The 24,666-nt window shown below is 42.1% G+C and overlaps 2 protein-coding genes across 8 annotated transcripts in view; one reads left to right on the top strand and one right to left on the bottom strand.

Annotated features, from left to right (window-relative positions):
- The first annotated feature begins 31 nt into the window (after positions 1-31).
- Positions 32-14,726, top strand: LOC129711308 (phospholipid hydroperoxide glutathione peroxidase-like). Its single transcript, XM_055658866.1, has 7 exons — positions 32-180; positions 8,650-8,744; positions 10,379-10,523; positions 11,887-12,038; positions 12,923-12,947; positions 13,066-13,125; positions 14,445-14,726. The coding sequence occupies exons 1-7, from the start codon at positions 106-108 to the stop codon at positions 14,475-14,477; spliced, it is 585 nt and encodes a 194-aa protein (XP_055514841.1). The 5' UTR covers positions 32-105; the 3' UTR covers positions 14,478-14,726.
- A 4,306-nt stretch (positions 14,727-19,032) lies between these two features.
- Positions 19,033-24,666, bottom strand: part of LOC129711309 (protein strawberry notch homolog 2-like) — a 135,210-nt gene continuing 129,576 nt past the window's right edge. For all 7 annotated transcript variants that reach the window (XM_055658870.1, XM_055658867.1, XM_055658869.1 and 4 more), the window contains one exon: positions 19,033-22,620. In XM_055658870.1, the coding sequence (XP_055514845.1) occupies positions 22,298-22,620 (323 nt within the window). In that variant the 3' untranslated portion in view covers positions 19,033-22,297. The remainder of the gene's footprint in view (positions 22,621-24,666) is intronic.

Raw genomic sequence — 24,666 nt, forward strand, 5'->3', positions numbered from 1 at the left:
GTGGGGGAGGCTCAGCTCGATAACCCCACCCAGGGGTGGGTGTGGAGGCGGCTCAGCTCTATAACTCCACCCAGGGGTGACTCATTTATTTTGCGATATTCGGCAATGCTCAGTATTGGCCGAGGCTTCCTGAAGCGAGTATTATTCCTGGTTCCATCGGCGGTGCGATCGGCAACAATGGTAAGTGCACGCCACCGAACCTCCCCTCTTCTCTGCGCGCCCCCCATCCCCCTGTATCGGGGAGGGAGATGTGTTGCTGCCTGGAGCACGAGCGGGTCGCTCGCTCGCCCGGTGGCCCGGGGGCTGGTAGATGCGGGGAGGGGGACGGGAGAGGTCGGGGGGAGGGTGGCTGGCGCCGGGTGTGCGGTCCCCGGGGATTAGGTGCGGACTCCCCTCGGCCCGGTCTGGCTCCAGCTCCGGCGCTGTTGCTACTGCTGCTGCAGGCCTCGCTGGGCCATGTGGACACGACTTGCTGAGCAAAGATAGCTGCTGGGGGCGCTGACCCTCTCCGGGCAGCCCAAGGACAGGCTCCCCGGAGCAGCTTCAGCCGGCCTCATTTTAGCCCAGCCGCATGAAGAACTGGGTGTGGAAACTGGTCTCTGCATATTTCTGGGTTTCAGAAGTGACCAAGCGTTTAACTGCACTGCGGTTAATAACTGCAGACTACTGCACACTGAGAGTTTTATCACTTCACAACCTCAGGTTAATTATTATATTGCATCTTCAGGTTGCAAAAGATATTTCATGGGCCAGTCAAAAATGTAGAAACAAAGAACTGCAGATACTGGTTAATACACAAAAGGACAGAGCGCTGCACTAACCTGGCGGGTCAGGCAGCAAACATCCTTGGAGAACATAGCTAGGTGGAGACCCTTCTTGAATAAGGGAATCGTCACCTATCCATGTTCTGCAGGGATGCTGAGTTCCTCCAGCACGCTCTGCCCTTTTGTATGTTTCATGCCCCCTTTGCACTCAAGATAAATGGGTTCTTTCCGAATAAATTAGGAGGGGAAAAGGGGCCATGAAATATCCTTGGCAAGGAAAATCCTAATTCACACCATAAATACATTAGGAGCAAAATGCAAGCCAGGGATAGAATAGGTCTCAGGACCAATCGATGTGTGGAGCCCGGTTATGAGGTGAGGTCCCAAGTGAATCCTAAGTCCTAAAATCGGGTGATGGCTGTCACGGGAAGTGTAAATCCCCAGGCCGGGTTGAATGAGATTATCTCGCATTACACTGGGGAGCAAGGGAGGATACAGCTGAAGTCCTGACGAATTTTTGCATCTTTGTTAGCCACATTTGAGGTGCTGGAATACTGGAGGATGATGTTTTGGGTCAGGACCTTTCTTCAGATGTGTTGGAAGACTGGAGGACAGCAAATTGTGTTCCTTTATGTGAGCAGGGATAAGGCAGCGTCAGCAACATTTTGTTTTGTGCAAATCCTGTAAAATGGAATTAAACAGCAGTGGTTAGTAGTTGCATAATCATCTTATGATCTTTTTTGATGTCAGCAAATATTTCTAGTTTGCCCTAACATGTCCTTGTTTGTTTAGCTTGATTTGATTTAAATGCCAATAACTTGAATTGTTGTCAAGTGTGTTTAATGTACTGGGAACAGAATAATGAAATGCATGTGGGAAGGGACTGCAGATGCTGGTTTAAACCAAAGATAGACACAAAATGCTGGAGTAACTCAGCGGGGCAGGGAGCATCTCTGGATAGAAGGAATGGGTGACGTTTCGTGCCAAGACTGAATTGGGAGAGGGAGCTCAGAGGGGGAGCATCAAGAGAATTCTATTCGGAGAGAATATCTTCAAATTAGACATACCTTTAGATTCTTGCTTGCTGCAGCTTTACACGCACATTAATGCAGCGACACAACAAATGAATATACAATAAGTGAGCTAACCAGGCTGATATACAATCAGCTTGGTGGAAGGGGCCAAAGGGTAGTTGTGGAGGCCTGTCACAAGGGTCAGTGTTTGGTCTACTGTTGTTTATCTGCATTGATAATTTGGATGACAATAGTTTGCATTGTTAGTAAACTTGCAAATGATACAAACCGATGGTATAGTAGACAGTGATTAAGGATATCTAAGTTTACAACAAGATCCAGATCAGTTGGGAAGGTTGGCTGAGGAATGGCAAATGGAATTTAACTGACCAGTGTGAGGTTTTGCATGTTGCTGTGGAAACCCAGAGCAGAGCCTGTACGGTAAATAGTGGAGCCCTGAAGGGTGTTGCCGAACAGAGGGATTTGGGAGTACATTGAACGGTACAGCACAGGAGCAGGCGCTTTGGTCCACACAATGTTTGTGCAAGATAAACTAACCTCATCGGCCTGCACATGATCATTATCCTACCATTACCTGTATATCTATGTGCTTATCTGAAAGCCTCTTAACACCACTGTTGCATTTGCCTCCACCATCACCCCTGGCAGTGTGTTCCTTGCATCCACCACCCTGTGTGTTGGAATGAAAATCTTCCCCCGCACATCACCTGTTCCTACCCTCAGTAACATGTGGTACTGGGAGTAATCGAGAGATGACTACCCACAAGGTCCCTGCTTTTTAACATTTGCCTAGCTCCCTATCTTCATTCTGCAGGACCTCAATCCCTTTTTCATAGGGTCATAAGTGATAGGAGCAGAATTAGGTCACTCAGCCCATCAAGTCTACTCTGCCTTTCAATCATGGCTGATCTATCTCTCCCTCCTTACCCCATTCTCCCCATAACCCCTGACACCCGTACTAGTCAAGACGTCGTACCTGTGCCATTTGTGCACAACGACTTTTGGCTGCTCCCCCTCCCCCATGAGATTGTTCTGCAGCTGCTCGGAGACACCCTGGCATGACATCTCACCATCCTAGAGTCTTGTTTATGGCCACAGAACCTTCTGTCTGCCTCCCAAACTAACGAGTCTTCTGTCACTAATGCTTTTTCTGCCATCACTCTTCCATGTGTCCCAGTGCCACAGTCCTGACCGCTGCTGCTCTCTCCTGACTGATCACTCCCATCAATAGTATCCAAAAGGGTATAGATTTGTTTTTTGAGGGGATTGGCAACAGGGAATTGCTGCAGTCTCTGCCTACTCCCTTTCCTGGTAGTCACCCACCTACTCTCTGCCTGCGCTTTGGGCACAATTCCTTTAAAGTACATACTTTGTATAGACTGCACCCGTAGTCAGGATCAAGCCCGGGTCTCCGGCTCTGCATTCGCTGTAGGGCAACAACTCTACCGCTGCGCCACCGTGACAGAGGTTATGGGGAGAAGGCAGGAGAATGGGGTTAGGAGAGAGAGATAGATCAGCAATGATTGAATGGCAGAGTAAACTTGATGGGTTGAATGGCCTAATTCTACTCCTATCACTTATGGCCTTATGATCTCTACTGCACTATGACCAAGGAGGAAGTATACACAAAAAAACAACACACCGTACCTTAACCTGACATCATCCTCTGCTCGGATACCTCGTCAAAGTCTCTTGAGCCAAAGCCTCGGCACTTACAACAAAGCACTGCACGCCACCATGGCTTCTGCCAATATGCTGCTCCGCTATACCTTTCCTCTGTGTTGACTGCTGTGCCTCTCAATGAGAAAATCCAGAGGCTCATTTTAAAAATCCTCGACTTCGCCCCCGAGCATGATGTTAGCAAGCTTGGATTTACTTTCATGGACGTGTGCATGGTTCCCTGAAAGTGGCAAGTAAGGTGTGATCTACTCAGCCTTATTCTTACACAAACCCAGTGGATCAACTGGCTTGTCTTCTAGAGATGAATTTCCTGCTATTGCTTTGCAAGTACAATGTTGGGAGATTAGACTGGCATCATGGTTCTGTCTGAGATCTGCACACGGTTTGTTTATTAACTTGTAAACATTTTGTACTGTATAATGTGGGTGGCTGACTGAAGAATTATGTAGATCTTCAACTTTTTTGTTCCCAAGTCACCACAAATTACAAGTTAAATCCTAATCTCATTAGTGTCCCACTGATCATCATATGTAATAGCTTTTCTGTGTAAATGATCAATTAAATTATTCTGCGAGTTAACAGGGCACCTGTGTATTTGAAATAAAGATTGCATTTCATCCCATCCACGGCCCCTGTAGGTGTCCATGTTCACACCTATAAAATGGGGCGGCAGAAGCCAATAGTACCATATATCTACGGATGCTGTATTAGCACGTGCTTTGACGGGGATCATTTTGTGGTGCCTTTCAGAAGACAGTCAGGTTAGAGGTGACTTCCCAATGGCCCATTTAGCTAGGATGTCTTGAACAATGCAAACACTGGAGCTTCTAACCTTTATGGACACTTAAATTTAATTTTAGTTTAAGAGATACAGTGCGGAAACAGGCCCTTCAGCCCACCAAATCCGTGCCAACCAGTGATCACCCCCACATTAACGTTAACCTACACACACTAGGGACAATTTACATATGCACCTACATATCTGAATGTCTTTGGAGTGTGGAAGGAAACCAAAGTTCTTGGAGAAAATCAACGTGGTCATGGGGAGAACGTACAAAATCTGTATAGACAGCACCTGTAGTCGGGATCGAACCAGGGTCTCTGGCGTTGCAAGCTCTGTAAGGCAGCAACTCTACTGCTGTGCCACCCTATATTATATGATAATTAAATCCTTGCTGTGCAGATGAACTTTGGTGCCGTTTACTGATTCATTTCACAATAAGTTGTCACTCAATAAATTATAGTCATCCAAAAATACAGATTATTGGTTAGTTGAGCTTCATTTTGCAGCTGGTGTTTCTACTGTGACTGTTTTGGATTTGGTTTCCCCAAAATAACAAGAATATAATATAATTAAAGATGCTCACTGCAGAATCTATTGAAGATTTTGTTGGTATTCCTTGCCCCGTGCTTCTGTAAGATGGAGACAGGAATTCTTTATGCCCAGGTGTGGAGATTGCCATTGAACATATTTAAATTGAAGATGGATTGGCAAAAGAGAATTGTGGATAAACAGGAACAGGCAGATAAAGGAGTCCAACTCGGATTAGTTGTGATCTTATTCAAGGCAGAGCAAGGTTTAGGGGCTGTTCCCACGGGTCCACTCCCGTGACACGCATTCTAAAATACATTTGATCTGATGTGCCAGTTTTTGGTGTTTTGAAAGCATTATCTATGGGTATAAATTTGCAAAATAAGTTGCATTTTATTGCACCAAGCACCAGAACAGGATGTCACTGTGATGCAGCTGCTAAAGCTGTTATTTCATGGCGCCAGCGATCCGTGTTTGATCCTGACCTCAAGTGCTGTTTGTGTGGAGTTTCCGCATTCTCCCTGTGGCTGCTCCAATTCCCTCCCACATCCCAAAGCCATGTGAGTTTGTAGGTTGTGTAGGAAGGAAGTGCAGATGCTGGTTTAAACCGAAAATAAACACAAAAGATGGAGTAACTCAGTGTGTCCGGAGAGAAGGAATGGGTGACGTTTTGGGTCGAGATCCTTCTTTAGACTGAAAGTCAAGGGAAAGGGGAAGGAGAGATATAGACGATGATGTAGAGAGAGATAATAAACAAATGAATGAAAGATATGCAGACATGTAACAATGATAAAGGAACCAGGTCATTGTTAGCTGTAGCTAGGTGAGAACAAAAGACTTGGGTGGGGGAGGGATATGCTACGATAACACTCGATTCAAGAATGTTCTATTATTATATCTCCCAGGTAGGACAATGAAATTCTTGCAAATATGTAAACATAGTATATAACAGGAGAAAAAAAAGTTCAATGTGTGTATAAATACACATGCACACATATTCAATAAATAAATAAATAAATATAGTGCAATAATAATAATAAGTCTGTTGTAATTCAGAGCTTATTTGTTGAGGTGTTTAATAGCCTGATGGCTCTAGGGAAGAAGCTGTTCCTGAACCTGGTCGTTACAGTTCATCCCTGTCGGGAAATTGAAGAGGGAATTCAGTGGTTACTTGAAGTTAGAGAAAATAATATTCATATCGCTGGACTCCTGGAGCTGATGGTTTACACCAAAGATAGACACAAAGTGTTGGAGTAACTCTGCAGGACAGGCAACATTTCTGGATAGAAGGAATGGGTGATGTTTTGGGTCGAGACCCTCAGACTTAGTCAGGGGAGAGGTTGATACAGAAAGTTAAGGGTTAATTGGATCAAAATTGTTCCTAATGTTTAGGGAGTTTTGTGAAAGTGTGATAACATCGAACTAGTGTGAACGCGTGATCAATCGTGGGTGTGGTCTCCATGGGCCAAATAGCCCGTTTCCACGCTGTGTCTATCTAAACTAAAACAGCAGTATTTCCCATCAGTTCTTACTGGACATTTACTTAACAAATCTCTGACACCACAAAGTTCCAGTTCATATGTTGCGTATCAATGATCGGATTTGTTACAAGGGTGGGACATGCGGTTGGACACACCCTTCAAATGTAGCTCCATAAATAAGTTGGTCTTTGACCAGGTTAATTGGGTGGAATCGGCAATAAATGAGCTGCTGCAAATGGGGGAAGGGAAATCTGACTGACTGGTGCTCTTCCGTCAATGACGTGCTTTGGACTGTAAAACAAGAGCTTTTGATCCCCTGCATTTTTGTGGGAGGGGATGGACTGGCTTCTGATTTATTTTCTCATCGTCAATGGCCACTGATTTTCACACGATGATGGGTTCTTTAGCAACTAAACCCTTTTAACTGGGAGTGGAGCTGTACAGTGTAAATGACAACAATCTAAAATGTGTTATCTCCAACAAATGACAAGGATTAAAATCCAAGTTTTTTTGAGTTTTAGCTTTTGCCCTCATTTGAAGGAAGCGATTGCTTGATAAAGCTGATCGCAGCAAAACTTCAATTTGGTGAATTGGTTGACCTGGGTTAAAGTAATATGGATGTGCCTCTGTGCAGGAAAGTAATTGAACTGCAGTCACTTTAAAAGTTAGCCTTTTAGTAGAGTTTGGGGAAACAGCGTGTAAGCAAGCTCCATCCCACCGAGACCACGGCAACCATCGATCATCCATACATTAGTTCTACATCCTACACGCTAGGCACAATTTACAGAAGCCATTTAACCTACAAAACCTGCAAGTCTTTGAAATTTCTGTTTGTAATCTAAATGTAAATTTAGTCTAACAGAGATTACATGTTATTTGGGGTTTGAAGTGAAAACATCAATGGCCCAAGAATAATTCCTCTGTTACTGTCCTGATCACATACTGACCTTTGATCCTTGATTTTATAATGAGCCGAGTCAGTGGCTTGTGAAAGACTGACCTTTGTACATTTCTATTGAAATACTTTCAGATGGTTGAGCAAGGATGAATGAAGGAAAACAGTGAGTGGGAGGGAGGGGGACTGTTCAGATCAGTGACTTTTCATTAGAACTGGAAGATGTAAGTTTAGAGCAAGGAAAGAAAATGTGTGCAAAATGGTTAAACGAGCAGAGGGGCGATAGTGCAAGGAAATAGTTTTAAAATGTGAGTGGGTTTGTGAAGACTGACCACATTGAGTAATGAATGTTGCAGTGTGATTGGTCAAAGGATAAGGTGCAATGTGTGGGACCCAGGGCTGTGGAAGTGTAGGATGGGGAGGGGGGAGGGGGGGGGGGGGGGGGGGGGGGGGGGAGGGGGGGGGGGGGGAGTGGAGAGGTAAGGTTATAGATGGGGACTGTAGAGTTTGTGGTGAGAGACTATAAGCTTGTGGACTGAACAGTGCCACCACAAAGAGGTTGCCTAATCTGCTTTTGCTCTCCATATTATGGAGGAGAACACCCTGTAAACCACATGGATTTTTTTTCCAGGTGCTCTGGTTTCCTCCCACACTCCAAAGATGTACAGTGTTGTGGGTTTATAGGCTTTGGTAAAGTTGTAAACTCTCTCTGCTGTGTAGGATAGTGCTAGGGTGCGGGGTGATCACTGGTCGGGGCGGACACTGGGCTGAAGGGGCTGCTTGTCCCATGTCTAAACCAGTGTAATGTACGGAATGGAATGAAGTTTGAGCATGTTGGTGGTTTACTTGGCGGGTATTTAGACTTTGAGCAGTGAGGGGTAAAGAGCAGTGGCCAGGGTACTGAATATTGTTAAGGAGTTGCTGATTATTCAACATGCGGCTTTCCAGCAATTCCCAACAACTGTTTTCGCTGCCTTGCCATCAGCTAGTCAGCTCCAAACTGGGAAAGATCAAATGTTTTGAATTTTAACTCCAGTGTTGGTGCTGACTCGATCCATATTCATATTCAAAAATAGTAACTAGTATTAAAATGTGGCTAACAAAGAATGCGATTAAGGTAGAGATATCGCAGGAAAGATTTGCAGGAATGTTGCCTGCCTGGGTGGACTCGAGTTACAAGGAGTGATTCGATCTGCTGAGATGTGACTTGCGAGGTTTCAAATAGAAGTGGTGGGTGTATGGAACAAGCTACCAGAGGAAGCAGTAGGGTATAATTACTATACTTAAAATATATTGGGACAGATACGTTGATATAAAGGTTTGGAAGAATGCAGGGAAATACGATTTGCAAAGACTAGCATCTTAGTTGGCAAGGATGAGTTGGGCTGAAGGGCCTGTTCCATGCTGTCCATCTCTGAATTGAAATGGGTTATATGTTTTGACATATACGTTTTAATGTTTTAAAATTCTAAATCTCTTGCAGAGTGCACAGCCAAAAGATTGGCATAAGGCCAAAAGCATTTATGAGTTTAATGCCAAAGACATCGATGGCAATGAAGTATCTCTGGAACAATATAGGTGAGTTTGTTGTTCAGTATCTCAATCCTTATTAATAGGCTGTTCTGAACATTGTAATATTTGCTTCACATTTCTGTTAGAATATCTGTACCAAGGCAGTTGTGTTGCCGCCTCCATTCCAGGAACCTGCGTTCAATCCTGACCTCACTGCTGTCTGTGCAAAGCTGATTTCCTCCCATATTCCAAAGATGTACTGATGGGCAAATTGCCCCATCAGAGGAGATTAACACCAAAAGGAATCAAAGGGGATCCGATGGGTGTGCGTGGGGGAGTACATATCATGGAATAAGGGAAATTAAAGGAAGAATGGGATCGCTCGCCTGGGAGCTGGCATTGACTCCTTTGGCCCAAACGGTCTCCAAAGTTGTTGTCAGACACGGTAGAACATGAAACATTCCAGCACAACATGTGAGAGGGCATGAAACTTGAACTGTAATTGCCCCATCTAAAATGGCTGGTGTGATGAATAATTTGCATGTCTCCAAACTAATGCAATTTTCCACAAACTCGTCCTACTTTGGGTTTGCACATGACAGGAAAAGGCAACCTTTTAAAACTACTGTGGCTTTTTTGATGGGATCTCAACCATAGTCTTCTCTTGCCAGATGTTTTGCAATGAAATGGGACGGGTGGATCTCTCTTGCTCCCTACACTGCTCTATCCTTCATGTAGGAATGTTAACAGTGAGTGGAGTTTTCCATGATAAACTGTAATCAGTTTAGAATTAACGATCCTGTAGAATCTTTGCCCCATTAACGTGCTCGCTGGTCTGTAAACATTCATTGTTTTACGTTCTTGAAGGCCGAATTTTTCTGCTGCTTTGAAATCTTTCGTGTACACAAATCCCAAAGGGAGTATTTGAGAAGATGCGGCGTGGATCAGAAAGGCATCGATTGTGTATGTGGGTCCGAAAGGCCATTGAACTCCTGTTCAAGAGGAGTGGAGACAGACCTGGAGAAAGTCTGGTGGAAGGAGCGGTAATGCAAGAGAATTAATATAATGCGTAGGAAGGAACTGCAGATGCTGGTTTAAACTGAAGATAGGCACAACAAATCTGGAGTAACTCAGCGGGACAGGCAGCATCCCTTGAGAGAAGGAATGTCTGAAGAAGGGTCTAGACCCGAAACGTCACCCATTCTTTCTTTTCATAAATGTAATGCAGTATATACTGGAAGTACGAATACAAAAGTCTAAAAGGTAGGATCTTTAGTGATTGTAGGGATATTCAGATCTCTGGGTTCACTTCCAAAAATCTTTGAAGTTGTCACGATAAATAGTCAAGGCTTCTTTAAAACCATACAGCATGCTTGCTTTAATACAAGGAAGTTATGAGACGTTGTATACTCTTACTACATAGTGTTGTTACAAGTTTATTTAGCTTTCGAACCGGTTGGATCTCAATTTCAACGTAAGTTTAAACAAGCCAGATTTTCTTTTGGCGCTTTAGCTCTGACCTTGGATTTATTGAGATTGCAAAATTGTAGTGTTTTGGCTGGCCAACCTTGTAACATGCAATGGTTTATATGATAACTGCCCTGGAATGTAGTTCACAGTATATTTCTGTTGACTCTTCTCGCTGCACTTCCCACCCCAAAAAAAGTGGTCTTTTAAAATCTCTCTTTTTTCTGTTTTAGGGGATTTGTCTGCATCATCACAAATGTAGCCTCCAAATGAGGAAAGACCTCCGTAAATTACACTCAGTTTACTCAGCTTTACACTCAGTACTCTGAGAAAGATTTACGGATTTTGGCTTTTCCTTGCAATCAGTTTGGCAAGCAGGTAAGCTCTGGGAAACTGCAGCAATCTTGCTTGTTTCTCATCATAAGAGTCGTACAACGTCACGATCGGCCTAACTTGCTCACACCTATCAACATGTCCCATCTACACTAGTCCTACCTGCCTGTGTTTGGCCCATATTGCTCTAAACCTATCCTATCCATGTAACTGTCTAAATATTTCTTAAATGTTGCGATAATACCTGCCTCAACTGCATCCTCTGGCAGCTCATTTAATGCAGCCACCACCCTTTATGTAAAAAAGTCACCCCTTGGGTTCCCATTAAATCTTTACCACCTCACCTTAATGTTTGACCTCAACCCCCTCATGGCCCTGCTGAGTGCCCCCGACCGCCCATGGACTGTCTCCCTCGGATGGTCACGTCACACAGACACATCTGCACTTTAGTCTGTTTGAACTGTTTTGACTATTTTACTGTTGTAATGTTCTTTTTACAAACCATGTTCTCGGGGTATCTAAATCTAAATTTTATTAGTTATTTAAGTTATGACATCGGATGGAAGCTGCATACCAAATCGTTGCTCTTATGTGCAATGACAATAAAAGATATTATTATTATTATTATTAACCTATGTCCTCTGGTTCTCGATTCCCCTATGAGAGACTCGTGTGTTTACCCGATTTATTTCTCTCATGATTTTGTACACTTCTATAAGGTCACCCCTCATCCCCCTGTGCTCCAAGGAATAGAGTCCTAGTCTGCTCAACCGCTCCCTATTGCTCAGGCCCTTGAACCCTGGCAACATCCTCGTAAAACTGCTTGTACATTTGTTACATCCTTGTACTTAAATGCGTTTTCCTGATGGATTGAAGGAAGTTGATCTTTCATAACTACAAACTGGGCTTAAAAAAATGTCTCAATTCAAATCTCTGGATTTCCAACTTTTCATGGAAATTCATGGCTTTATAACTTGTCACATTTGAGTATTAGCTTTGACCATATAGACCAAGTCATTCAGACCAAGTCATTCACAAATGACTAGACATAGAGATGCCTTGAAATTCAGCAAATCCTAATGTTGTGGCAGCTCCTAAGGGTCGTGCCATTATACTGCCGAACCCCTCGGCACAGGAGTGGCGCAGTCCGGAGGTGGTCCTTAGCCGGAGGGTATAAAAGGCAGGGTTTGGGTGCCATCTTTTCCTGGTTTCGTCTTCCCCTGAACCGGGAGGAATTAAAGTATAGTGCTTCTCAAACTTCAGACTACTTGTCTCATTTTGAGACCCACGCACCACAATGTAAACATTAAAATCAAAAGACTGAATTTCAATTTTACAGTTTGTTTAGAAAACTGCTTAGAATGAAAATGTCAAATGTTGTTGGAATTAATGCGAATCCTGTTTACAGGAGCCTGGAGATGAGGGACAAATCAAAGAACATGCAGAACGTTTTCTCGTAAAATTTAACATGTTCAGCAAGATTGATGTGAATGGAGATGGTGCTTCCCCTCTCTGGAAGTGGTTGAAGGAACAGCCAAAAGGAAAAGGGCTTCTAGGGAAGTATGTATCCATTTTAAAGTGACAAGATTCAGTTTGGAGGAGTCAGTCATACGGCGTAGATTCAGGCCCTTCAGCCCAATTTGCCCATGTTCACTAATATGCCCCATCTACAGTAGCCCCACCTGCCTGCATTTGTCCTATATCCCTCTAAACCTATCCTATCCAAATGTCTAAATTTTTTTAAATGTTGTGATAACACCTGCCACAACTACCTCCACTGACGGCTCGTTCCGTATACCTATACCTTTTGCGTGTAAAGAAAAAAGTTGTCCCTCGGGTTCCCATTAAATCTTTCACTCCTCCCCATACCTGTCCTCTGGTTCTTGATTCTGCTTCTCTGGGTGAAAGACACTATGCATTTATACTATCTCTTTGTCTCATTATCTTGTACACCTCTCAGATCAGCCCTGCACTCCAAAGAATAAAGTTCCAGCATGCGCAACCTCTCTTTATAGCTCAGGACCTCGCATCCTGGAAACATCATCGTAAATCTTCCCCGCACCCGTTGCAGCTTAATATCCTCTTTCCGATCTTTCCAGTGACCAAAACTGAACACAATATTCTAAATGTGGCTTCACCAATGTGAGGGCTAGGATAATTTTAGTAGCCAATACCTTTTTACTGGGGAGAGTGGGATTAGAAAAACTTTGCCCATAGTCTGGTGCATTGTTCTTTTCCTATAAGCCTTCCGATTCAAAATACCACAGTGGTGGTGGCTTATGATGTTATGCACAAGTGAAAGCTACATTTCTAATTCCAGTTAAGGAAGCTAGTGTTGATATTTAAAATATTGGGATTATTTGACAAATAAGATGAATGGAATTACTTAAAATGATGAGAAATGCTTTCAAGAAAATCAAAATCTCCCATTTTTATCTTCACAGTGCTATCAAATGGAACTTCACCAAGGTATGTGGTGTGTGAGTGCAGAAGTTACAATAAACAATTCTTGATATTAATACTGAACATTTTACACAGTGTAGTGATGATGGTCTTAGGTGACCGAGTGACTTCTCTTTATTTCTAGTTTCTTATTAACAAAGAAGGGCAAGTTGTCAAGCGGTATTCTCCAATGGATGATCCTTTGGTAAGTACATTTAAACTAAGTTCTTCATGGAAAATGCATAGTACACCACCTTTTGGTGTACACAACACCCACTGACTGCTCTGTCCAAACAGATGGAATGCTTTAAAGTAACAACTACAATTAAAGCCTGCTCAATGTACGAGTTGGAATATACTTGACCTTTTGTACTGTGCTACTTCAAGTAGTTGCCCCTTTCTGATCACCCAGACCAGTGCTCCTGATCACTATCACTAAAGTATTGCCCAAAGTGGATGGTTAAATGCTCATGAAGACTAGTTCTGTAGTAATGATGAATAGTCCCAGCTAACTTAGAAACGTAGCTAACAGCTGTAGCAGAAGGATCTGCCCGATTCAGACGGTCGCTCCCAATACTATGTCCTTGTGAGGACTCAATCTTGTCTTCGCCCGAGTAAATTCTCCATTTTGTGGCAAATGACAAGTTTAGATCAGGTCCAGCACCTTTAGATGGCAACTCCACGAAGTGCCGTGAGAAGTGGCATGGTACTTAACTTGTAATCGTCTGGGTTAATGACATTGTACAGTTGAGAATGGGAACTGCAATGATGTGGCTGTGATACATGGCGATGTGCAGGCTGTAGACTACTCGGTGATCCTACAAATCGTGAACAAACGGTAAAGAAAGAGACAGCCCCAATGACGCTGCCACCTTTGGAGAGCCCAGTAAATGAGGTTGATGCATTTATAAATGGCATTGGCCTTCAGTGCCAGGGGAAGTAGATTATCCACTTCAACTCCTCCTCCCATTCCAAATCTGACCTTTCTGTCCTGGGCCTCCTCCATTGCCAGAGTGAGCACCGGAAATTGGAGGAGCAGCACCTCATCTTCCGCTTGGGCAGTCTGCATCCTGGTGGCCTGAACATTGACCTCCAATTTCCGGTAGCCCTTGCTGCCCCCCCTCCCTCCCCTCCCCCCCATTCTCAGCTCTCCCTCAGCCCTCTGGCTCCTCCTCTTCCTTTCTTCTTCCTGCCCCCCCCCCCCCCCCTGCATCAGTCTGAAGAAGGGTTTACACCCGAAATGTTGCCTATTTCCTTCACTTCAGGGATGCTGCCTCATCCGCTGAGTTTCTCCAGCAATTTTGTCTACCTTCGATTTTCCAGCATCTACAGTTCCTTCTTGAACATTTTATCCACCTGAACCAATTGGTGAAATGGTTTCGGTGATCTTTGGAAAATAATCTTATAGTAAAAACTTCCCTTGGAAGTTACGTGTCAGAGTGTGGAAGATGTTGTAACCTAGTAATGAGAATGATCAAACAAGTCCTGAGCGAATGTAACATCCTACAATTTTGGTTCAAACAGGTGATTGAAAAGGATCTTCCGAAATATTTATAAAAACCAGTGGAAGCGGTTGATGGAATTTGAACTCGATGTGGTGAATTTTTAAACCTGGCCAATGATGGTCTGCTGGCAAACCTGCTGCAGGGACAGTGGACCTGATGATGCGTGCATCCAGGAAGAAATTCTGAACACATTGAGTTTCTTGGCAAATCTCTGCTGTATATTCCATTAACAATGATAATTGTACAGAACTACCTTGCACTGTTGAATTCCTTAATAATGGCAATAAATCATAACACTCAAGCAATCTTTGAAGTTCATTGTCTCGATCACATTTGACAACAGTATTTCATATGTTTTCTTTGCACTTTCATTGAAATCAGAATTCTTTACTCAATGCTGCGTCACATCCCAAATCTCTTCCCACAACCCTATTTGGATTTTGTCAGCCTTATTGTGTAGTTGGCCTCATGGTAAGAAGCAGAGGGTGGTGATGGAAGGTTGTGACAAGAGGTGTGCCTCAGGGATGGGTGTTAAACCTATTGCTATTTGTCATATATATTAATTTGGATGAGAATGTACAAGGCATGATTAATAGGTTTGTAGATAACACTGAAGATGATGAAGAATTGTAGTTGGATCTTGATCAGCTGGGCAAGTGGGCTGAGGAATGGCAAATTGAGTTTAATTTAGATAAATGTGGAATTGGGGGGGGGGGGTGGGGGGGGAACGGGATTGGTGAGATGTTCTTAGGAGACCTGGGTAGATCAGGAAAATGAAATTAACACTAGTGTAGGTGAACCTGAAACTGGAGCATTCAATGTTTGGGCTGTAGACTACCCAAGCAGAACGGGGCACTGATCTAGTTTATATTTAGCCTTGCGCTGGCAGTGAAGATAACCAAGGACAGACAGACAGGTCACTGGGGACGGGAAGTTGAAATAGCATTCAACCAGGAGCACAAGATGGCCACTGTTGGCAGACTACAGAGGTCAGCACTAAAGGCAAAAGAACAGGTTGAATAAGGTGAATATTTGCATCACCTTAAATTCTGCTTGGGTCCCTGGTTGGAGTTCTACAATGGATGGATTGGAGGATTGAAACGATAGGTGAGGACTAATTTTCACTATCCCAGGTTGAATAAAAACGGGTACAACTTCAGTGCAACAGTTAAAGCTCCAGTTGGAAAAATTGTTCACATTAGCCTTTTGGCATCACACGTCTGTAATGTGCCACTTCAGCTCAAGAGGATAATATTACAACTTCATAAATCTGGATTAAGGTCAAGATGTAAATATTTAAACTACAACCTACCCCAGGCCATCTTTCAAGGACATGAGAAACAATTTGTTCCTAGGATGAATGTCATGAACTGTTCTCCCAGGGTGTGGCCTGCTGCTGGTTTAGTCAAAGCCAGCATAGAGGCAAAGACCAGAGCCCTTGTGCCTCCGTGGGTGCGGATGGAATCTTTTCAACATGACTCGAAGAGCTTTCCCCACTCACTATAACAAATGTGATTATTGCTTTTAGTGTAACCTATGTAGTTGCAGCACTAGCAATCACATTACTGTAGGAGAAATCCAGTCAAGTTTAAATCCTGCCTTGTCACCTAGGAAAGAGGTACTAATCTTGGTAACAATAACCAATGGCAAAAAAAACCACACCATCTGATTCACCAATTTACTAAGACACCTTCAAGGGAGAAACTGCCATCCTACTGACTGTCCTGGATGTAACTCGACTCACACTTTGTGGTTGACTCTTAAATGCCCTCCAGTGGCCTATCAATGTACTCACTTGTATTGTGGTGCCATCTGGTGGTTAGGCCAGTTATAGAACGAACCCTTAGAAGAACTGGAACGGTCACGTGACTGCATTTGACGGGAAGATGACACGAGTCACGGGTGTGCCCGACTGCAACTGCAAGGACTAAGATAGTGCTCACTCTCAGCGAGCGAGTGTCTGACTCTGTAGCTGCCAATGAAGATCACTTTATTCTTAACATGTGTCTTATCTTAATATTGTTATTGTTCAAAACAGGAATAAAACTGGATTGCTGAGCATGCAACCAAATTCTCATACATTGAGGTTGTGGTAGCCCTGTCGTGGTGTGCGCTGTTTGGGTCTTGAAGGACAGATCTGTCAGACTTGGGCTGGGGCAGGTGGTGAATGAACAGACCAACACGACGAATAAATCTTGCTGATCTACCTGAGATGGATACATTTATCCCTGGTAATAGTGATTGAAATCATCAGCACGTGGACCTTGTGGAGAGAAACTCCTGACTTCTCCAAAGATGTTCTCCATGGTTAGTGCGGTGCTACAAACCTGCAGTTGAAATGGACTCAAATCATTTGGCTGATCAAAACTGAGCATTCACGAGGAATTGTAGAACTGCAAACGTACAGTGCCCTCCATAATTTATTTATTTGCCTCTGTACTCCATAATATGAGATTTGTTATAGAAAAAAATCACGTGGTTAAAGTGTGCATTGTCAGATTTAATTAAAGACCATTTTTATATTCTCAGGAGGGGGAAACTTTCTTTCAATCTCTTACCTTGCTGGAGATGCGATTGTTTTCCGGATCAAAGCTCCGGTCCCTCTGCGGACTAACATCATGGAGCTGGAGGCCTTGCTCGAGACTGAGCCCCACCGCCGGGCCATGGACTTACCATTGGAGCCTGCGATCCCTTGCTTGGGATCACGCTCCAACTGCAGCCTGCGGATTTCACCATCGAGGAGCTCAGTCTTGGGTAGAGACTGATGTCGGGAAGCTCCAAAGTTTCAGATTTGTCCAGCCCCGGCCCTGGGTCCGATCGCCCCACGCGGGGGAGCTGAGTTCCTCCCCCCATGCGGGAGCTTGATAGCCCTGATGAGGAGGGCCCGACTGCCAGCTACGGGAGCCAAGATCGTCTCGTCAATGGAAGGCTTAAGGCCCCCCATCACGGTAGAACAAAGAAGGGAAGGGATTGAACTCTTTTTTGCCTTCCATCACAGTGGGGAATGTGGAGGAGTCACTGTGGTGGGTGTTTATGTTAAAATGTATTTTATGTGTCTTGTTGCTTTTTATTGGTATGACTATCGCAAATCAAATTCCTCGTATGTTACAAAACATGCTTGGCTAATAAAGTATGTCAGTCATCATTTCTCATTAACAATCAAAATTGCATGCAATAATCTATTTTCAGATGGCCAGTGGAGGTGGGATGGCTGGTGGCCAATGCACCAGATGGAATTGCTGTCATTTCCTTACATTTCATAATGGTGCAATGGATAAAGGGCAGCAATGTTGTTTTGGGATTTGAGGGGAATGGCATGTTTTTAGAGGCAGGTCGTATTTCCAGCTGTTTCAGGAAAAGTGTCACTCTATGTAGTTACAACCTTCCTACAGCTTTGAGGTCTATTTGGAAATATATACATTCATGGCTTCCAAATGTGACTGCACCCATGTGTCTTATTTTGCTTTCCGTAAAGTTTACTTGCTATAAGAAATAATTGTGGTATTTTGACACAAGCTTCTCACAATGAGCATCGCTGTTAACTTGAAGTGGACAATGCTTGTAATTTTAAATCATTTATTTTGGCTCTACTGCTATAAATCAACAGATTCTTTGGGTTTGAAGTATTTGTGATGATTTTTAATATTTCTATTTCTTTCTACTGACTCGGTTTCCCAAGGATAAAATAGACCATTGGTTATTCTGCTAATATCTTCCAATTCAAACGATTCAATTAAAAACACTCCTGAAATCAAATGCTGACAGGCAGCACCACACCAAGCTAATTCATCCAAAAGAACTAAATGTCCCGTGAATGTCCTCGTATTAGTACTTGTCCATGAGCGTTTCATCCAATGCCAACATTTATTCCATGTATGTTTACCTAAAGGTTTTATGTGGCCCTCTTCTCCCAATACTGGATTGTGGCTGGAACTGAATTTGCTCAACAGCAACAGCAAGTGGAAGGAAAAGCAATGAGTATAATATTCGGCTAGTGTAAGAAATAAGTTGCCTGTTCATAAATTATAGGAGCAAAATTAGGCCGTTCGGCCCATCAAGTCTACTTCGCCATTCAGTCATGGCTGATCTATCTTTCCCTCTCAACCCCATTACCCTGCCTTCTCCCCACAACCCCTGACAACCTTATTGATCAAGAATCTGTCAATCTTAAAAATATCCATTGACTTGGCCTTTATAGCCGTTTGTGGCAATTTGTTCACAAGATTGGAAAAGGAGAATGTAGAATTAAGACCACTTCAAATAAAGAGCAAATGTAGTTACCTGCCAGAGATGTGATAGCTCATTCATTCCATTCATTGCTTTCTTCAAAAGTGAATTTAACCTTGAATCAATCAGTGACATAAAAAAATCTTGACAGAAATTTTATTTTATGCTATACAGTAATACCATTTTTTTTTTTTTAATTGAGGATGCTTATTTTGGTTACATAGATGTGTAGTGCAACTGTCTTGTGGGATTTGGCAAGGTATTGGTACTAGAAAAGCAAATGTTATATATCTGATAGACAGACCATTCTCTTAAAACATTACAGAAAAATTATTGCTAACAATAAGCACATATTTGGAGACAGTGAACTGCAATTTGTAAAAAAAGGATAATTGTAGTTTTTTTATTTATCATAAAAACAAAAGCATGCTACTATATTCCTTCCTTGAAAGTAGAAAATTAAGAATAATTAGTTTAAGGCACATTTTGATAATTTTTTTTACATATATACTGCTTCATTTCCTACATTTATAAATACAAATAGAAAACAAAGATAACCCAGTAAATTGTAAGTAGGCAAAGTGCTTGCATTGTTTACAGATACCCACAGCATATACAATAGCTACAATCAATAGAACCATATCGGTTAACAAAATAATTTATGTAAAAAAGTCAAAATCTACTGTTTAACGAACAAAAAGCAACATGAATCTTAATTCATGCAGACAACCCTGATAAAAAAGATAGAAAAGGGCCATTGGATCAGTTCCTGAGGCAAAGAGGTTTTATAGCAGGTAACTTAATAGAAGGTGAATGCTTTGGTATGTTTTTTTTATCCTGGTTAAATACTCGGTGAAAGTTGTAATAGAAGGGCACTATAACAAGATTCTCTAGTTTCTCATATTGCAGTGCATCCAAAATTTCTCATGGCAGATCCAAGCAGTTTTTATGCTTTACAGCAGTCCCTGATTCTTTAAAAAAATTGTCAACAATTACTTAATGGAACTTCTATAGTCGGTTGCTTCTCGTCAGAAAACATTACATACATCTTCCCCGTTTCATCATCTTGCTCCCTGCCACCTACACATGAACTCTATTAGATGTTCCTTTCCGTGTGCCAAAAAAGCAAATGGAACCAAGCCTGTGGGCTATTGACCAACTAATGTCGAGCTTCAAAGAGTACTGAAGCTCTGAGGATGTCGGCAATGATCTTCTGGGCTTTATGCTTACAATTGATTAAATAGGTCAAAGAAAATGTTATATCATCTATTTTTGATCCATTAAATATCAAATAATAGGGACCTTCGTATCAACTGCAGACAAATGCAACATATCAAGTTTGATGCTTCATTCTCTAATGAACTTGTCCAATGTTTTCCCTGATCAAGCAACAGCAACATCACTGCCACATGACCGTCCATTAGAGGTGCTCTTTAGTTCACCGAGGAACAACGGCTGTTACATGAAATGTTCTGACAAACTGAAAGCACCTGTTCACAGTTGTCGCTTTCCACGGTTAAAGGTGGAATTGCACTGTGTATTCTATCCATAGATGGTCCTGGTCTCACCCAACTATCCATAGATGATCCTGGTCTCACCCAACTTCCCAGGCTTTCTTAAGCACGAATACCATGATCCACTTAATATGCTTCATTGAAAGTTTCTATTTGCTTTAATTTACATCCATCAGAACTCTGGAGTAATCAAGGGGGCAGAAGATATATTTGTAGGCACTGAGTTGGGCAGCTAGGACTGGGTCCATTGCTTTATTGTAATCCTGAAGATTTTTACGATATACTTATTGTACTTCATGCATGCCAGTTTAACCAAAATACTGTAGGCAGCTATGGTGCTAATATTCTGTCAGACTGATTTAAATCTACAATTCTGAGTATATCCGTTTCCACTCTATACCCAGTGGATCATGATAACTTTACAGAATCTGAGCAAGTGTTGTGTTAGATTAAAGTCAACTGAAGAATTACTGAAGCAATGAGATGTGTCGAGCCCCTGTTGATTACTCCCAGTTCTGAAAGACGGCACAGTGAAAGGAACTTCAAATGTGGCAATCTACCTGACTTTCACAAAACTAATCTTTGGGTCACTCCAAATGGATTGGTAGGTTTATAATACCAATACTAACATCAAAACATGAGCAACAGATTTTATTTATAAATCTTCCAGCTTAGAGTCTGTGAACTCAAACACGCTCTATAGTGGCACTGCCAGTGAGGAAAGAGAGATAACAAAGAATGGCATTTTTTGACCAAAAGAGTTCAGAAGATAGTGCAGCCAAGAGCTGTGTGATAAAAGAAATAAGAAAGTGATAGGTAAAATTTAAGGAAGTAAATTAAATAACATAAAATCTCGCTTTATTTTGAAGAGGAATAAAAACAAGTTAAAAGATTTCCCATTCTGCCAGAATTCACACCCTTGTCAATCCAATTATGCTTTAATTACTTTCGATTAGAAAGCCATCTCTCATCAGATAACTATTTCTCTCCCACATGGAGAAGTAAGTTGCAGAGAAAACAACCCAAGTTCATCCTTCTAATTCCAAAAGTAAATATGAGGGTTGTAAACTTCCATTTATTTGGAGTGGGTCTTCAAAAGAATGATGCATCAGTGTGAATATTACAAGGGGAACATATGTAAGCGAATAACAAAACTTTAACCAGCGCTTTCAGTAAGCTATTGCATAGTTGTTCCTTTCCAGCCGAAGAGTTCATGTCAGAGTCAGCAGGCGGCATGACTAGTATCTGCAGGTCAGGGAGAGTCCATGACTCTGGAGATATGTCTTGCTGATTTCCACAACATATATTTATATTACATGCTTAAAATATATAATTTAGAAACAAATTTACAATCTTTATGATAAATGTGGAGATATGAAAAATATCACCGCGGTTCCCAGACTAGGTATGGTATAAAACCTGTTGCAATCTTTTTAAAAGATAATGGAGTTTATATTTACAGTCATATAGTTGTACACTGCAACGTTGCACTTTGTTAAACATATTAATACTACAGGAATAATTCACTACACTAATCGCACTGCTGTTAAGTGCTTAGTTAAGCCTCTTAGAAACGTGTTATGTAAAAGGTGCGCAGAACAGCAGTTACTTGACAGCAGAGACAATGGAACTGTTCCTCAGAAATTCAGCTTTTCTAGCAGGTTTCCAAGTGTCATGGAGCGTGCTGGGGAAGCTGGCTTTCCGTTTGCTGAGTTAGGACACACTTTCAACCACTGAATCCTATTACCTGTTAGCTTTGTACAATTCTCCCTTCTTGTAGACTTTTGACTGTGCAAATTCCCTGCCGAGGACTCAGCCCTTACACACGTGTTAATCCAACACGCGTGCTGTTGATCACAACACTGGTACCAACATGCAGTGGAGAAGAGAGGCGAAGATGTCAGCTCTTAATAACGCCATGTCAAAGATTCAAAGGTTGAAGAGATGTACCTTCAAAACTCACGCGACTGAAGAAGAGTTTTGTCCCAGTGGTGATCTTTACGTGCGGGCAGTGTCGCTGAAGGGGGAAATCTATGACATAGTCAACTTTCAGCCTGCATATCAAAATGGTAAGTAGGACTTTGACTGGAGACAGGCACTTTACCATAGCAGCATGCCAGCCTTTTGCTATTCAGCCAGCTTCCCAGATATGTGAAGCTGGCCCAAACTGAATAACACTTTGTCGATCTTGACTTGGCATTTGTTCCCCATATTGATCGTAATCATACCCTAACAACTCCTGTAAAACACTGACAGGGTCAAAAGTATCTGATAAACTCTGAACATTGGTGTGAAACGATTGTGCCACAGGTAAGCTGGCTGGTGGGTTGCTCTGACACATCTGCAGTACCTGGTTTGCCAGTCGGTTCTCCTCCTGCTTTTTCTTTACTGCAAAATCCATTTTCTTTAGCTCTTCAACGACATTAAAGACACAGGCTTCAGGAATCTTTATTCCTGTAGAAAAAAATTGCCAGAAAGAGAGTTTGCCCAGATTAGTGAACTACAATCATGGCAGAGGTTAATTCCTTTATCAGAAGATGAAGTTCTTAACTGGTAATTTATAATAGTACAGTTTCCATTCCCTAATGATGTAAATTTGGTTGCTTGATACTCTTCATGAATGTGGCTTTAAGTTCTATACAATCTTATGGTTGATTACGTCTCCACAAACTATTTAAGACTGCGGGAGTAGCAATCTGATTCCTAAGTGTTCAATTATAACAAGTATCTGCAGATGCTGGTTCACAAAAAAAGACCCTAAGTGCTGGAGTAACTCATTGGGTCAGATAGCATCTTTGGAGGATCTGGATAGGTGACAATGCGAGTCATGACCCTGCAAATCTTCAAGGGTACTGACCTGAAATGTCGCCTATTCATGTCCTCCAAAGATGCTGCCTGACCAGTTGAGTGACTCCAGCACTTCGTGTCTCAATTAGAGCATGTTTGATGTGGCAGGATAAGAAGTGTGTAATTCTCTACCCAAGTGCAATAATGGATTATCAGCATGAAGCCATGAGTTCAAATTTGAGGTCCAGGACAGAGAAAACTCAGGCAATTGCCAAATTATTCACTGCCGTTCATCAACGCAATGAATGTGGGTGTAATATGTGGCCACAGAAGAGGCTTGACAAGTGGTTTGTTGGGAAAGCCAAGACTGGCAAATAAAAATAAATCAACATCGTCATCCACCAGATTCAGGTGGCTGTTAATGCCCTGCTGTTATCAGGCAACTGAATCATCCTACCATAACCAGAGAGCAGTGCTGAACTACTATCTACCTCTTTAATGTCCCTCGGACTATCCTTGACCAGATTTTGCTGGCTTTTCCTAGCACTAAACGTTATTCCCTTATCATGTATCTATACACTGTAAATGGATTGATTGCAATCATGTATTGTCTTTCTGCTGACTGGTTAGCACGCAACAAAAAGCTTTTCATTGTAGCTCAGTACATGCGACAATAAACTAACCTAAAAACATCCAAAACTAAAACTGAAAATCAAAAAATTAGCAAATAATGAAAAAATAAAATAAAAACAGAAAATGCTGCGAATAGTCAGCAGGTTTACAATGTGGGAAGTGAAACAGAGTTCCAGGTCTAAAGATTCTTTGTCAGAAGTGGTTAACAGTTAAGCTGCAAAGATTGGAGCCCTCTGAACTTTTAATCCGATTGTCGGACTTCAATGTTATATCTTTGCACTAAATGTTGTACCCTTTATCCTTTGTATTTGCACTGTGGGCAGCCTAATTGGTTTCATGTATAGTATTTTTTTAACTGGATAGTACGCAAGCAAAAGCTTTTCAATATATCTCGGTACACGTGACAATCATAAACAAACAAGCCTAATTTCTACAGGGAGCTGAAACCCCATTGGGTAGGAGGTGTCTAATTGTTGGGAAGGTGGATTTGTCTTGGATGCCAAGAGGCCAGGAAGGGCAAGACCTTCAGCTATTTGCTGCTGGGTGTTAGTGCCTGCCCTCAGCAGAGGAACGGCTGAATCTTGCCAGAATCAAGTTCTGGGCCCCTTCTCATAGACAGGGTATAGACTCAGTTTATTTAAATCATTTGCTGCAAAATATCAAATTATGTTAAAGAAAATTGTAATTCCTAATGAAAACTTTAAAATGTGTGACATTTGGAAATTAATTAACAGAGTTAGTGTTTCAGATTCAAGGCACTGGAAACATTCCGTCTGTAATACAGCGTATAAAGAAAAAACTCTAATCGTAAAAGGCTCCAGTTTAAATGTGGCTACTGCATGATAATCCAAATCCTTAACCCTTTTGTATAATGCTTTTTGAAAATGATTACAAAACCTGTCAGCCTATTTTAAATGAGGCAGAATGAAGGGATATCAAACCACCAGATAAAGTAGATGAGGTTCATACTGCGCATCATGAATTGTAAATTGCAGTTTTAATCTTCACGACAAGCACAATGTTCATGACAAAGGATTAGCTTTGTTCTTGAGTTTATCACTTATTACAGATATGCAGTAT

Source organism: Leucoraja erinacea, chromosome 29, assembly GCF_028641065.1.
Source record: "Leucoraja erinacea ecotype New England chromosome 29, Leri_hhj_1, whole genome shotgun sequence".
NCBI lineage: Eukaryota > Metazoa > Chordata > Chondrichthyes > Rajiformes > Rajidae > Leucoraja > Leucoraja erinaceus.